This window comes from Centropristis striata, chromosome 12, assembly GCF_030273125.1.
Source record: "Centropristis striata isolate RG_2023a ecotype Rhode Island chromosome 12, C.striata_1.0, whole genome shotgun sequence".
NCBI lineage: Eukaryota > Metazoa > Chordata > Actinopteri > Perciformes > Serranidae > Centropristis > Centropristis striata.
In genome coordinates this window covers 27,202,704-27,219,249 of record NC_081528.1, presented here as the reverse complement: position 1 = coordinate 27,219,249, position 16,546 = coordinate 27,202,704, and the positions used below count along the sequence as shown (strand labels likewise).

The 16,546-nt window shown below is 41.0% G+C and overlaps 1 protein-coding gene across 3 annotated transcripts; it reads left to right on the top strand.

The window, feature by feature from the left end:
• Nucleotides 1–1,529: 1,529 nt before the first annotated feature.
• On the top strand, nt 1,530–15,025 carry spon2a (spondin 2a, extracellular matrix protein). 3 transcript variants are annotated; one of them, XM_059346380.1, is made up of 6 exons: nt 1,530–1,685; nt 5,245–5,473; nt 8,845–9,065; nt 12,584–12,775; nt 13,117–13,288; nt 14,080–15,025. In XM_059346380.1, the coding sequence occupies exons 2-6, from the start codon at nt 5,245–5,247 to the stop codon at nt 14,265–14,267; spliced, it is 1,002 nt and encodes a 333-aa protein (XP_059202363.1). In that variant the 5' UTR covers nt 1,530–1,685; the 3' UTR covers nt 14,268–15,025. The 3 variants fall into 3 exon arrangements, with proteins under 3 accessions (XP_059202363.1, XP_059202362.1, XP_059202361.1); XM_059346379.1 differs by having other exon boundaries at nt 1,530–1,724; XM_059346378.1 differs by lacking the exon at nt 1,530–1,685 and having other exon boundaries at nt 4,848–5,473.
• The last annotated feature ends 1,521 nt before the right edge of the window (nt 15,026–16,546 follow it).

Sequence of the window (16,546 nt, the reverse complement as noted above, 5' to 3'; positions counted from 1 at the left end):
TAATCAGCGGGCAGCAGCGGGGAAGTCCGGATTTTTTGCCTTAACCTACTTTCAACTGCAGACAAAGAAAGATGGATAGATCAAATAGACAGAGAGAGAGAGAGAGAGAGAGAGACAGATATCTTTATGCCCTTTAGTCCATTCTTGTTTTGTTAACTGTCTGCTGTATTCACTTCTCTCTTGAAAAAAAGAGATCTTGATCTCAGTGAATTTTCCTGATTAAATAAAGGTTCTGTGGTTTTTCCTTTAATTTGTCCCCCATCTGTAGATAGACAGACGGACAGATAAATGAGAGGGTGGAATAACTATTGCAGACAAAGAGCGAAGACAGAATTGGAGAGGAATGAACAAATTGGTGTAATTGTTTACTTGATTGTTTATAAGTGCAGGACGCAGAGTCCAAATTGTTACCTGATCCACATCTAACCCCAAATTCTCCTCTTCCTCTGTCTGCTCCTCTTCGTCTCCCCTCATTCCTGGAAGGCTCACAGGCGAGCCATACAGTGACGTGGCCAAGTCGATTTAAAAGTCTGCGGTTGCCCAATTGTAGAGTTTTCTTTTGGGTCTGGCTGATGTTAGCCAGGGCGAGTTAATAGTGCAGATCTTAAGGCTTGATGTGCCTAATCCACATTCGATCACCAGGACCTACGTCTGTGTGTGTCTGTGTGTGTGTGAGTGTGTGAGAAGTAGATTGTTTGATGAAATATATGCTGACTGCTTTGTTGCGTCATAGCCATGAATTATAATCAGGAAAAGCAACAAAAGTTTCTAGTGACTCTAGTCTGAGCCTTGACATGTTGATAAGCGAGCAGTGGCCGGTAACAGAAACCTCCATGGTTGTCCATGTGTGCACCAGCTGTGGGAACTGGTGACCACACGTCTCTGACACACACACACACACACACACACACTCTGACCTAAGAAAAAGGGGTCCCTCTGCTGAGATCACAGCTGGATCGGCCACAGGTCAAAAATATCTGAATATCTGAAAGGGAGGAAAAGACAGCAACCATTTAAAACCCTTTGATTCTCCACAGTGTCCAATAAGTAAATTAACTGCAGAAATAAAAGCTTGCGCTTCTGTCCAGATTCTGATTGTCTGCTATCCAGGTTGCATGTCTGTGCGTAAGCCCGACCCCTTGTTTCTCTCTTTTTACTGCCACTTTTCAGCAACCCACACCTCTCAATTCTGACAGTGTGCTCAGAAGAACAGGGGAAAGAAAATACACAATGCTGAGTGGTGAGTGTTAAGAGAGGCCAATGTGGTGTTGATTACCTTGTCAGCAATGAGGTTGCTGAGTTTACGCAGCCACTGAAAGACTAGAGAAGGAAAGATAGAGGGAGAGAAGAGAGGGACAGTGGAGGAGAGGAGAGGCTGTTAACTGCCTTTCCATACAAGGAGAGGTAGGGGGAGAAAAGAGGAGGAGGGGGAGGAGAAAGCGAGAGGCAGCGAGAAAAAGAGAGGTAATATGAGGAGATACAATGAGAAAGAGAAAGGAGGAGGAGAGAAAGGAGATAAAGACAGAGGATAGACGGATAAAGGCTGATAAGACTGCAGCAGACAGCCGGTTACAGTAGAGAGGAAGAGAAGAAGGAGTGAGTGAGTGGAGCTGTATCATCTCTCAGGTCCCGACAGTTTGGTTCTGCTGCAGCTTCTCTGTCTGTCACTGACTGACCCAACACAGGTAGGACAGACTGAGCACACCCATTCATTCTCTACACATGTAAGTGTGAATGCTTTTTTTTTTAGCTGTATGAAATCTTTCTTTCTTTATCTGGTGAAGTATTTTTTTTAGTAAACGCATTCAGTGTTGGAAGAAATGTTCAGATCCTTTACTTTAGTAAAAGTCGCAACAGCACAACGCAAAAGTTCTCCATCAGATGTAAAAATGTATGCATTCAAAATATAAATCATAAAAGTGTGTTATAGAATTATAACAAAAAGCAAAACTACTTAAAGTATTAGAAGTAAAAGTTACACTTTAGTGTCAACTAAAACTACTGTTGATTATGTTATTATTAAGACTGATGCATTAATATAGCAATATTTTATGTTGCAGCAGGCAATTTTAAGATTGCATATGCATGTTTAATGGTTTAATCTATATTTATGCATTATGTTTCAGAAACATATTGTGTTTTTAATATGTAAACTCTGCAAAGTAACCAGCCGTCAGTGTTGTCTGTGAAAAGCAAAGTATTTTCCACAACTGAATTAATGCGATAGATAGATAGATAGATAGATAGATAGACAGGCAGACAGACAGACAGACAGACAGACAGACAGATATTCATTTCTAACTTATTCTATCCTAAACACAAATAATTGCAACTTAATTATTGTATTTTATTGATTTTTGCATATTATTGCATTTTTTAATCAGTAGCTGCCTCACCTTCATTGGTGCAATTTCTATACAGGTATATATACATGGTCTCTAACGTTGCTTTAGTTAGGATCTTCTCACTTGTCTGTCTGTCTGTCTGTCTGAACTGCTGTCTACACTGTCATGATTTCCCCTCCGCCTGCATGAGAAAAAAAATCAAGTTTCTGACCTCCTGTTGTGATGTGTGCCTGGACGAGTGCGTCTATCTGTCTGTTTCTGTGCATGAAAGTAAACATGATAGAGTGTTTGAAAATGGTCAGTCTGATGCATCTCTTTTCTCAGCAGAAGCCCCTTTAATCCACCCAGAAAAAGATATTTTTGAGAAAACAGCAAATTACCTCCCTGCCAACCCCTTGTTAAAAACGAACCTACCTCCCGCTGTGTGCACAAATCTGTGCTTGTGCGTGCATACCTGCATGCCTGTGTATATGAGCTGAGATGAATGTGTGTATTATCTCTGCATGAGTCTGCTGTAATTACACAGTGAAGGTGCCTATGGGGCGGCAGCCGCCACATTTGGCTCCACGCCACATCCCCTTGTTTTATTGTGTCTCGTGCCTGACAGAAAAACTGCTGCGTGTGTCTGTCTATGTTGACTGATGAGAGCTGGCCTGTGTGGTGTGAGTGTGTATGTGTGTGAGAGTGTAAACTTCTAAATAAGTGTGTGCCTCTATACGCATCAATAAATACCATCCAGACTATTATTATGACTGTATACATTTTCAGGAGTGAAAGCAGGCATCAGCTGGAAGTAGTTCTGTGTGCATGTTGACTGATGAAGTTCAGTGTGTCAGTGTGGGAATTCAAGAAATGTCTCTTAAGTGTGTTATAGTGTCAGTGTTACAAGTTCAGAAGGAAGGTCAAAGTGTAGGATCCCCTGATTAAAAGTTGTTTCTGGAAAAAAAAGATCATGTTCAGAGTGTGCATTGAATCACTTGCAGTGAATTTCCAGTTTAAAACGCTGGTCCTACTTGTCAGAAATGTGTGTGTAAGGAGGTAAACCTTGCAACAGCCAGTGACAGGACTGACCTCCTTTTCTATACATGCATACATAGTGGCCTGAGCAGATGGCACAGTAGCAGTTAAGATCACATACTGATGTGAAAAACCTCCAGCTCCATGAAGTGAACTTCCACTAACCTGAGCACATAGAGCTCGATCACAAATGCTGCTTATTGCCAGTCTGAGAAAAATACTTTTATAAAGACATAAAGTTACTTTTTGGAACTAGTCGCATCGTTAAGCATCTCAACCTGGAGCTTTATCCGCCTCCTGCAGAGCTGCAAAGTTGCCGCCAGAGAGATGATCAGATGACTGAGCAGTGAGATCAAAGCCTGGGCTCTGTGTGTCTCCATACTCGAGGTATTTTTATAGCTGGCTGTTAAAGTTGTGCAGTGGTTAATATACATTTAATGGAGACGGGGAATTGATAAAACACTCAGTGACATATAAGGCTGCGGTCAGAAAAGTGTCAGAGTTGGAGTTTTGCAGCTATATTGGCAGAGTAATACTATCTGACCTCTGGAAATAGACTTCAGGGACAATGTGCAGCTGGACATGAGTGTTATGTGCGTTGGTGGTGTGTGTGTGTGTTAGTGTGCATGTGTACTGTATGTGTCTATGTGCAGGTTGACTTTCCCAAATTTAACCGTCTGCATTCTGCAGCTGCTTGGAGATTTAGTTATACTTTAGTAACCCATAGAAACTCCACACAAGGCTGCAGCCACGAAACATCGCTTTCGCTTTCTGAAAAACACAAACACAGAGAGATACTATATCTGTCATCAAGTCATAAACAGGCTTCTCAGAGATTAAACATCTGCCAATGAAATAGGAAGAAATAACATCACTTTTGCAGCGGGGCTGCGCCCAAATTTAAAGGAGTACATTCGTAAAAGTGTTGTCAGAGCTGATGTGAAAATGTTTTATAGAAACAATAAAACTCCAAAAACAACTGAGAGCCAAATTATTTTGGTTGGTTTCTGAGAATATTTTACGGCTCACATTTTGAATGCAGCCATAAAAACTCAAGAATTTATTAAAATGCATTCATGCAGCCTGACAATAGAACCGATTGTCAGGCTGTTGCTCTGTAATTCTGCCACTATTGGAAATGTTGGACAGCAGAGATGGGATCAGAATATGGATGGAGATGGTGGAGAGGAGGATGCGAGTTCAGAGTTCTCATTTACGTAGCAGTCTCGTCAAAAAAAACCTGTACCTCTACACAATGAGATGTACAGCTGAAATGTGTTTTGGGCAATTACGCTACACGTGCCCTCCTCCGCGCTCTGCCTCTTTTAATAGAGTGAGTCTGACTCAGCAGCTGGTGGTCAGTGGATGGTCAGTCGGTGAGGTCAGTAGTGCAGCAGAGCAGACAGGATTTGCATCTATCCTCAGAGATGTCATCCGTGTTGTTTTATTTTAGACCAGCTTCTGTGGCAGACATTAAAGTGACAGAGATGAATGTTAACCGTTTTGCCATGTAGCCAAAGTTTGGCTGTGCACCAACACACACTTGGCACAGCCCAGAGGACTAGGAGCATTTCTTTAATCAAAGCCTCCAGGGTCGACGGGTTCAATCTGCTTTGTTCTTAGATAAAATGGATGTGTAGTGATATGAGGGCAGGGACGTGGAATTTCCACCCTTATACTGATTTTCCAGGATTGTCTGGGTTTGGTTTCCTAAATGTTCATGTAGAGAATCTTTCATTTGCTTGCTGATTGACGACGGTTACACGCCAAAGCACTTCTGACAGGCTTCTTCAGCAGCTATTCATTATAAAATATGCCACATTTAATAGTATTCAAGAAATCTCTCTCTCAACCCTTCTTAAATTCTCCTTTTTTCTGTCAGATGATGTCATCAGAGCACCTGACCTGCGGTTGGCTTCAGCAGCTCCTCGTTGTTCTTCTGAAGCTTTGCCTCACTTTTGCTGGGCCTCTGCGACCACTCAATGGGACCGAATGCACAGCCAAGGGTCCTGCTTCCTACATCCTGGTCTTTACAGGTCACTGGAGCCCACAGGCCTTCCCCAAGCAGTATCCACTGTTCCGGCCCCCTGCACAGTGGTCCAAACTCATAGGTGAGTGAGACAAAGAAGTTGGTTATTTGAAAATCAGCGTTTTTTTTATTGGAAATTTTACCTCTAACACCTGGTAATTCATTGAATTTTCCGATGATTTCAGACTTGCAACAACAGTCAGGAGTCAGGGGGGTTACTGTTTGAACTTCCTTAGTCAAAATGTATTGAGTGGAGACAAACCAGGGACTGAGATGGTGCCAACAGGGAAATGAAGGGTAGTTGTGTCTTCATTTGAAGGGTTAGGGTTAAAAAATGTGTTTGAAATGTTTGTACACAAAAGACATTCATCAGGATACGACAGCATGCATTCATTAGTTTGAATACGCTGCATGGCCTCCACCAATAACACAGAGACAAGCAATAAAACCAAAATATTTCAATTAAACTAAAACCTATAAAGTAAGATAGCGTCAGTGGTGGAATGTAACTAAACTAACTAAAGTGCATCTACTCAAGTACTGTACTTCCATACCATTTTGAGGTACTTGTACTTTACTTGAGTATTTCCATTTCATGTAACTTTATACTTTTTACTCCACTACATTTAGTTGCCAGCTTAAGTTACTTTCCGAGATATAACATTAAAAACATGATCAATTCAAAATTAGACATGACACAGTATATTAAGTACTTCAAATGAGCTCTACCTTGAGAAAATTAAAACGCTGCTTACATAAATGTATCAATTCAAATAATCTTCTAATATATTTAGAATATATAAAACAATCTGAGTTGGTTCATTCTGCATAATAAGTACTTTTACTTTTGATACTTTAAGAACATTTTGATGCTGACACTTTTGTGCTTTTACTTCAGTAAGTTTTGAATGCGGGACTTTTACTTGGAGTAATTTCACAGTGTGGTATTAGTACTTTTACTTAAGTAAGGGATCTGAATGCTTTTTCCAACACCAGATAACATAAAGTGTAGCAGCAAATAACTAGCATTACCCTTCGAGTTTGCTAACATTAACTATCTTATGTTATGTCTTTAACAGTACTGTTCGCTGAAATGATTACATTAAGATTTTTGCATTTTTCCCTATTGTTATTTAATGTATTTGTAATCATTTTAACTAATTGAATGGTAGTTTTCTGACATTAGCATATCTAGCAAATGTTAGCTAACATTTGCAAACTCAGGTAAGAAAGTAATTTGCCGACACATGTAATGTTACAGTTAGGTGGAAATATTAAGGTTGTATGTTAACCTTATTATTGTTCTAGATTGTGTGGCCAATTCAAACCAATGACTGCATGCTATCGCAGAGTTTATGTTCTATCTAGCCCTTTTACGCTCTCTAAACGTATAATATACTTATTTATATAAATGAAAGCCCATGTGGGCAGTCAGCTTATAATAGTCCTACTTGTAGTGGCATGGACGTGATACAATGTATTAAATATATGCTCAGCAGACGACTGTATTTTTTTATGGCAGTGGCGGACTCAAGCGTGGTAGTTGCCACTTTTATGCCCACTTGACAATAGCATTAAAATTGAATACAAATAAATGTGATATGACTTTTACTTGCCTGTGTAACATAAATTAGCATAGTGGAACTGCAACCGCTACAGTACACCATCCGGGTACTCACAGTGCACTGCATTTGCCATAATTGCCAGAAGGAAGATTTGAATTGAATTAGCTTCAACTAAAGGATATAGGATAGCAGATATTTGGCTCTCCATCATGTGTCAGCAGTTTAGTGCCTCATTGTCAGCATACATATCTTCACATCCACAGAGAGGTTAATGAGCAAAGCAGCAAGAAGCAGAGAGCAATAAGAAAGACAGTCTAAATGCTACCAGATGGGTTTTTTTCTAACTTCTGTCCAGCCATATCTTTATATTTCTCAATTTCTTCAACTCCATCCCACATTTCTGCTGGTTTACCACAGTGTTGGCGGTAAACACTGGAGTAGTGGTTTCTGGGCTGGTGAAGGTGGGTGATGATAGCTGGGGTGTGGTGGGGTCAGACCGCTTACCTCAGAGCCAGGAGGAGGAGAAGAAGCAATTCAGGCCTCTCTATTCTGTTTTTCCCCCCAAAATATGGACCATGGGATGGTTGGCAGATGTTTGTGTGTGTGTGTGCGTGTGTGTGCGTGTGTGTGTGTGCGTGTGTGTGCTGGACTGCTATTGTGCATCACTGTCTGTGGCGGCCGTGTCTTTGTCTGGTATCCAGCTCTCCCACTGGTGTCTTGCCGCTCTGCCAGAGAATGATGGGCTACTTACTCCGTATAGAGACAGGCACCGGAGATGATGACACCCCCATAATGGCTTTTAATGTCCCTGGGCTCCGATGGACGCAGGGGGTGGAGGGGGGGACACAATGAGAAGAAAAACACGAGGGTCTCAATGGGAGGAAAAAGAACGTTGGAAATGGAGTTTGTCACAGCATAAAGAAAAGCTTAACCTGTCGAGGGGTTTGGGGGCCTGCAATGGTTTATGTTGCTTTACTGTGGAGGCCTGGGGGCGAGGGACCAAGGACACTGCCAGAGGGAAGAGGGAATGGAGTTTGTCATAGCCAAAGAAAAACACAAGCAATTTAGGAAGGTCGGGAAGTGGGCTTTAACATCTTGGTGGGGCTTAAACGTGACGTGTTATCGAGTTTCACGGTCTTGATGCTTGTGGGAAATTTGTCAGGATGGAAATGCAATTAAGTGCCTAAGTAATGGCAGTTTGGGGAGAAACAAGATAGTGTGTGAAGTGTGCTGGGCAGGTTGTGTGTGTGGCTCGGTGCAGTGTGTGCGTTAATACATGTGTCAGGAATGTTTAAGTATGAATGCGTGGTTGTGTGTGTGTGCCTGTGCGCAGTTCTGAAAAGTGAGGTAAGGCAGAACCATCAGAGCATTTGTCAGCGTGTTTCTGGCTAACCTTATTCTGCCCTTAAAACCACTGGCCCAGGCCAGTGGCTCTGTGGCTTTCAATATGCAGCTCCAGAACCCGCGGTGCAAACAGTTTAACCTAAATCAGTCTCTTGATTCTCAACAGATTTCATAGATAACCAGAACTAAGTATGAAAATTTGAAGCAAATAGGTCTGTTTGTTAAAAACTGACCAGATATCCTGACCAATGTCCTGGCAGCCTAAGTCTGTGTTGTGGTTTTATCAGTAATAGATGGAGAAAAGATGTAACTATAACCGTACAATAATGCCAAAGAAATGCATGTGGGCAATTCCTTCAGAATTGTCTGTTTAATTGCAGGATGTAGGAGGCAACGGTAGAAATACATAGAGGCTCCATGGTGGAAATGATCTCACCGTCTGGCTGAGGCTCTGTGGTACTTCATTGACATTGATATGCATTCCAGTGAATAAGCATCTTACTCCTGTCTTCTCCTCTTTCTTGTGTTTCTTTTCTCCCTTTAGCGGTCAGCCATAATCGCCATTTTCGGCTGTGGGAGGAGGGTGCTGCAGCCAGTGCAGGGGTGCAGAGCTTCGCTGAAGTTGGGGTGACGGTGGAGCTGATGAAGGCAGCCAAGGAGGCCAGGAAGAGACGTGCCGTCGGCGCCATGCAAAGAACAGCCGGCATCCCTAACGGCATCGGGCACAGCTCCACAGAGTTGGTCATGCTGCCCCGGAGCTCGCTGGTAGGTGCAAATAAAACTTAAGTAGAAGCAATGCTCATTCATAAAAGCACACACATGCTCAGACACAGTAAGTCACACTAACTGACTGTTGACTAAATCTATTCAGTCATCTGGTGACCCGGGCCTCCCTATAACGTCGTCCTTCCGTCCAACCAAACACTTCACCACTTCTTTCCACTATCCAGTCAGACTATGTTTAGCCCAAGTGCTGAAGCTTTGTAGCCACAAACACCCACATCCATCCTGCGCGGTCTGCACTCTGTCTGCTGCCCGGCCCACTGAACCCTGTGAGCTCAGGGTGAAGTTTAGTAAAGGGAACAAGTTGACAATTTGGGCAACATGTTTATTCACTTTCTTACCATGAATTATATGTGAAGATTTATACCAATCATTTCTGAAAATAGGAAGCTACAGTCAGCAGCCGATTAGCTCAGCTTAGCATAAAGACTGGATACAGAGGGAGGCAGCTAGCCTTGGTCTGTACAACACAATCATCCTACTAGCACCTCTAAAGCTCAATAATTAAAGGTATAAAATGAGACTTTTCTTCATTAAAATGTCTTAAAATAAAATAAATGGACTGCACTTATATAGCACTTTTCTAGTTTTCAAAGTGCTTTACATTACAGATGGCGCCTATTCACACATTCACACACACATTCATGCACTGATGGTCTAGGCTACCCTAAACGGTGCCACGTGCCACCATTGGGAATTAATTCACTGTCTTGCCCAAGGATAGTTCTACATGTAGGCTCATATGGTCAGGGATTGGGCGTCCGATCAGTGGGTGACCACTCTACCAACTGAGCCACAGCCCCTAGACCTTTGTTATGGATTTTGTTGAGTTAGGTACTTACATTAATCCAAATGTTTACAACAAGGTTAAAACCCAGATAAATCTTAACCTAAACCTAAATCTTATGAACTAGCTGCTCTAACCTACAAGGAAACATTAATTTGCTAACAGCATTGGAATATGTACAATCATTTAGCCCTATGATGTATGAGTGTGCCATAATGTATGATTATTTGGCCATTTTGCAATGCATTCATTCAATTATTTTTATATTATTAATTATATTTGTATCAATTATTCATTCAAGGCTATGGTGAACATGACTTATGACTATATTAGTTTGCTTTAAAAAAAGATGATGTGGGTAGATTTGTAGTTGTGTCCAGAACACTCCAGATACCCAAATATATGTGCAAAAGCCCTGCAAAAGTAAGATTTCCTCAATTCCCTTATGTCTTTCTTGAGGTTGATAATTGGACTGATAAATGTAAACCGCTGTTAAGCTGCAGGCTTGATGTCCAACTAAAGTAAAACGTTGCTCATGACTGGACAACGAGGTACCACTGCTGCTGAATAGTAAGTGAGATTCGGAGCAAAGGTCATGGTTGGACTTGCTAAATTAGGTCCTAGGGCTTAAACAAAGTCAAAGGATTTGAGGTAGGAATGAGGTATGGCACTGTGGAAAAATGTGTCATACGATTCAAAGTAAAACTAGAAATGAAGTGCTCCTTTATGTGTAAAGCATATGTAGCTGAAGAACAAAGACAGAGGTGAAGAGGGAAGGTGGACATTCACCGAGGTTTTTAAAAATAGGTGTGTGCCTGCCTGAAAGTCTGGTGACCTATATTTGTTTATTGGGGGTTATTTCGCTGCTGAACCCGGGGCCTTTAAATATTGTAAACAACCCTGTCGAAGGGCATCTTTAGTAAGTACTTGTCATGGACAGCAGATTAACAACTTGTCATCTACATGATGTCTGTGGCTGCTTTTAAAGGGTCCATCTGTTTCTAAATCAGCGGACAGAGCGGCAAAAAGACGCAGGCTATGACTATTGTGTGTTTGTTTGGAAGGTGACACCAACAGACTGAATGACGTGAATTTGTTTGACAGCTTCATCTGCCTTTCTGTCAGTCTGTTTCTCTCTCTCACACACTCGTATATAAATCCCATATTTTTCTCTTGCCCACAAACCAAAACATTCATACGCAATGCCCCAAAAATCCCGAACATATGATTCCTATCTCCATATTCATGAACCTTCTGCTATTGCTGTCAAATGCGTAATTTAAAGCAGACAGATAGTGGGAAAATAATGCCGTCCAGGAGCCAATTGGCATTATTCTTACAGTATTTGTATCAGTGGTACCACAGAAAAGGAGACAACAACAACACAGCATTAAGGTGCTTGCGCCCTTGGACTGAGTTGCATGTTTTCTAGGTCGACTCGTTCTCTCCGGGGCTCCGCAGAAGATTTGCTGTGATGGAGAAAAAGTGAGAGGGATCATGGGAGCTTTGAGTAACTGTCTGTGCTCTGGAGATGCTTCCTGGCCTGTATATTGCAAACCACCAAGGACTGATCAAGCTAGTGGCAAGGGATACCCCTGAGTACACATCCTGAGTGGCCCAATGGATATAGCAGGATGGGACTTCTTGGAAAAACCGCTGTTTGAAAGGAGCCTGAAAAGGACAAGAGGAGGGAGGGATGTCAGCAGAGGAGGGAAGGAAGGAAGGAAGGAAGGAAGGAAGGAGGGGATCAGTGGTGGATTCTGAAAGGCAACAGAGCTGCTTCTGATTTGGTGTCTCTGTTTCATGCCGTGCGTCATGGGCAAGAAACAGACCCCATTTGTTATGCTGACACTACCTGCCTGGAGTCGTCTGTTCTGCCTGGTGAACTGGTTTGATCTCTGTTCCAGTGCTCCTCTATCCAGCACTCTGTTTAACTCTATGGGCCATCTAAAACTCTCCAAGCTCACCCATTCTATCCCGAGCCGTAGAAGCTCGGCTCTGATTCTCAAATATCGGGCCACAAGTGAGGAGGCGTTTTCAAATGCGCTGTTTTCTGGGCGTCCGCCACCTCAGCGTGTGCTGACCCCCAGGCCACTTCCTGTATGAGGTCACCAGCTCTCAGGAAACATCCATCACACAGGAGACGCAGTCTAACCCTGCACAGGAAAATGAGTGGGTGCACACATGTAGTCCCTGCATATATAGGTTTATAAATCCAGACATCGATAGTGTGTCTTACTAGTTCATTTCCATTCCTCTAACTTAATTTATTCTACACACAACATATATCAACAGACAGAGGGAAGCATAACACATCTGTGTATTTCTTTTGTGTAATTCTGCTTTTTGTATCGGCCTGTCAGCTGTTTATCCTAAAGTTGCCGTCAGTGATTCTAATCCGATACAGTCTTTATCAAAATCTGTGAATATCTCCTTGTGGTCTGTTGGCTGTCCGTTCTCTGTGTGTGAACTGGAAAAATATCCGGTGTTGATTAACAATCCTGCCTTTGTAAATGGAAAACAAACAGATTGGCTCAAAGCGAGACACACAACACTGCTCTATTCATGCTGGTGTTTGGGAGTTGAGTTAAAAAATCAGCAGTCTCTCTCCAGAATCGGTTACGCCACGTTTCACTGTAAACTAATTGTTTCTTCTTGGACAGAGAGTTTGAAAAAGTTTGAACGTTCTGCAATCACTTTCTCTGACTCACAGTTGTCCCTGATGGTGAAGATGATCCCCAGTCCAGACTGGTTCGTTGGTGTGGATAGCATAAACCTCTGCGAGGGCAGCCGGTGGAAACAGGAAGTGACCATTGACCTCCAGCCTTATGATGCAGGGACGGACAGTGGATTCACTTTCTCATCTCCCAACTTCCCTACCAGCCCCCAAGAAAACATAACGAAGGTGAGGTTTTGTACAAAAAACATCATTAGTTTTTACATTTCTTACATCATTCCCACTGTTTTTTTTTAAATAGTGAGACAAAGCAAGGTGAATGGCCCTCGTCTTATCCCTAAAATAGGTTAGCTGCATGAGAATGGGACGTCATTCTTAGCTGTCTTCACTTAAATGATTGCTTGGCGGCGCTCATGCCTGACCTGAAGTGATTTGAGTAAAAAGGGCCTCTCTTACATAATAGACCATCTATTCTCTTCCAGCATGTGTTTTAAACTGGGCTATTGTGTTGAGAACCTGCTGGCTCTCCTGATGAATTATGCCTGACTGTTCTTTGCCGACTTGTTCAGATCACATCTCAGATGCCGAACCATCCAGCCAACTCCTTCTACTATCCACGTCTAAAGGAACTTCCACCTATTGCCAGCATAATGATCACCCAACAGCGGAGATCATCTGACCGTCACGCCACGATGTCCAACCACATTCTGCCAAACTCTATCATTCCCCAGCGCTTCTCAGGTAAGACTGCAGGACTCTCCCTATCACTGGTGCTCAAACATTTAATCTGTAACAGCCTAAAAAAATAAAATAAAAAATAAAAGATGATTTGTAACACATGAAAGAGGAAATATGGTCCCACTGAAAAAGTTCTGCATAACCTATAGATGCTACAAGCCAGTAGTTTCCATCAACTAATTTCTATACACATTTTGCAGATTTGCATGAGAAATGCTTAATGGAAAAATCAAAACAACACAACAGGAGACAAAACTTTTGCAAAACGGGACATGGCAACGCTTTTTCCAAATAAGTTTTGATATAGCAAACATTGAACTCACATGAATGATCGGCTGTTTTCGCTCTGACGGTCAAGGCAAGCTGACATGAAAGAACATTTATAAGTTTCCCAATTGAAAACAATTCCTGAAGACTTTTCACATTTACTCTCGTGGGTGGCGAAAGCTGTCCTATAAGCAACCTCTTTTTTGTTTGTTGTTATTCTCTCTCGCGCAATCTCTACTTCTTCTACTGTTTACTGGCAGATTAGCCTACAGCAATACATTACACTGCCATCTTCTGACCAAAGTACGTTTATGCAGCTTCATTTATTCGCTCTAAACCAGTTGATGGAAACGTGCCTAATTCACATTTTCTTTAATACTACATTTTAATATTTTGCTTCAAAAATCGCTTCGACTTTAGCAGTTTTAAACACATGGTTAATGTTGTCAAATGGAACCAATTGCTTAGGTTTAGGCAGCAAAACTACAGAATTTTTCTCACTTCTTTTTCGTCTTTCCTTGATTCAGCGACACCATTGGACTGTGAAGTGTCTCCCTGGTCTTCCTGGGGTTTGTGTCTTGGTCCCTGCTCCAGAGGTGGTGTCCGCCACCGCACACGTTACATCCTCTTGCGGCCGGCTAATGCTGGCGTCCCGTGCCCTGAGCTGGAGGAACAGGCTGAATGTGTACCGCACAGCTGTATGAAACGCCAGTAAACCACTGAGCGCACAGATACTGCCAGTATTCAACACTGGGACTCTCATGTTATCACTGCTGGACTGAGAAACGTTGCTGCATCTTGATAATGCAAAGGATTTTTAATGTTTGTCACAGTCGAGTTGTGGTAATGAAAGACTTGCTGCTTTACCTGTGCAGCCTGTTTGTTTTTGAGTACACTCCTGTGAGTGTATTTGAATGACAATAAAGGGAAAATGAAGTCTGAGTGTAGCAGAGCAATAGACGGTTAAATAATATTTGAAATAACACTTTGAATGTGTTGAAAAAAGCGATTTTTTTGTAAAGTGTCATGGATGTAGATAGAAAAATTGAAAAGGAAGATGCATGAAAAATGTGTCCCCTCAAATACTTGTTTGTTCCTTATCAACAACATACACATGTAATGCTGATAGTGACACACAAATCCTCCACACACTCTTACAGGTATGCACCCAAAGGTCCTTGCACATACTGCATACTTTTACAAGCATGGAAGCATTACTTTACGTAAGTAACCTATACATGCTTGGCACATACAGCTCCTTCAAAATAACCTGACACCCCGATTTATAAATATCACCTACACAAAAAACATGAACTTGAGTCTAAAGAAGCTGGCCTATTTTATAAGATTTTTTTTTAGAAAGGTTTTTATAGAAAGAAAGATAAATATTTGTATTATCTCTTTTGATATTTTAATGTTGAGCTTTTGTATATACTGTTTGATGTATCTTGTATAACTCATAATAAATATGGAGCTGTGTTTTTCAAATAGAAAATGTCTGTGTTACTTTTTTCCTGTGTGGCTCTTTGTTCAGAAAGTGTTATGTAACAGCAAATGCCTTTATTTAAAACTCTCCTTAAACTTAAGAACAGTCTTGGTTTGTAGGTTCGGTAATAAACGATGAAGTCAATTTATTTGTGTATGCCAGAGCATAATTTGACCAGTATTGGCACTTCTTTATTTGTGGCCAGAGATCTCACAGCCTAAATGTATAAATACACAGCCAAATATATCACAGTGTGAAATGGTTATGATGCCTTATATTCACCAAAATAGAAGTCACAGTTCTACATATTTATAGATGAAAATTAAATGTATTCCCCAATATCTCTCTATCCTAAACTCTGTTGGCTTAGTGATAAGTTATATGTGATATTTGGATGGTTACTAAATGTATGTGAATACCAGCATATTTATCTTTTTTTACTGGAAGTAATAAGTAGTTAGAAAATTCCAAGAAATAGTAACTCTCCACTGCACTGCAATGGGGAGCATGTGGCGGTGTTGCACCCCCTAGTGGTCCCGATCAAATACAACAACTACTAGTTATACTCAAAGACATTTATATGTCTATGAGTAGTAACTATCAGAGTTTATGACAATAATGAACAGAATATCTGATATTAAGGAGGTCAATATGTGAAACTGCTTTTCACCAGAATTTAAAGAAATAAAAATGTTTTAATCGTAATGTAAGTACAGATACGTGTCCCTTCATTATAGCCTAGTTTATACTTTCTGGTCATTGGTTGTGTTTATGCAATTGCGTAAAAGTGTGTTCGGTATGTTTAACATAAATGTTAATCAATTAAGTATTATTTTAACTGTTCACATTTTTTATATCAGTAAATGGCATAATTACATATCCGTTCCTAAAATAATACAGAACAGCAGGTCAGGTTCTTTTGTTTTATGTGTGTAAACTTTAAAATGATTAACAATTTAAAATGAATAAATAAATAATTGTAATAAGAAACTATTTTTCTGCATAGAAATTCTGCAGCAGAGATGGTAAGTTATCTTAATTGTGAGGTATCTCACAATCACTTTAGATAATGGCCTAAACAAAAGCTACACAAGTAAATACATACCATTACTTAATATGCAAAATATAAATCAGATGTAGACTGACAATTATTTTCATCATTGATTAATCTGCTCGTTGTACTCGATAAATCGTTTGGTCTTTAAAATGTCAGGGAAAAAAAATCTAAGTTTGAAAACCAAATAAAAAATTGATCGCAAAAATAGAGAAGAAAAGAAAAAAATGTGAAAATTGTCAATGCCACAAAAAAAACACAATTTTCTGACATTTTTGTATAACACATTACTTTCGCAAATAATGATGATGCTGATGCTCCCACAGGTTGCTTTTTCCTCATCTGGATCCTCTGTGCCTTCCTTGCCATGCCTCCACACTGTCAATCAATATGTGCTGTGTGTGAGTCTGAGTATGTTTGTATCCATGCGTGTCTATGTGTGTGTGTGCGTGTA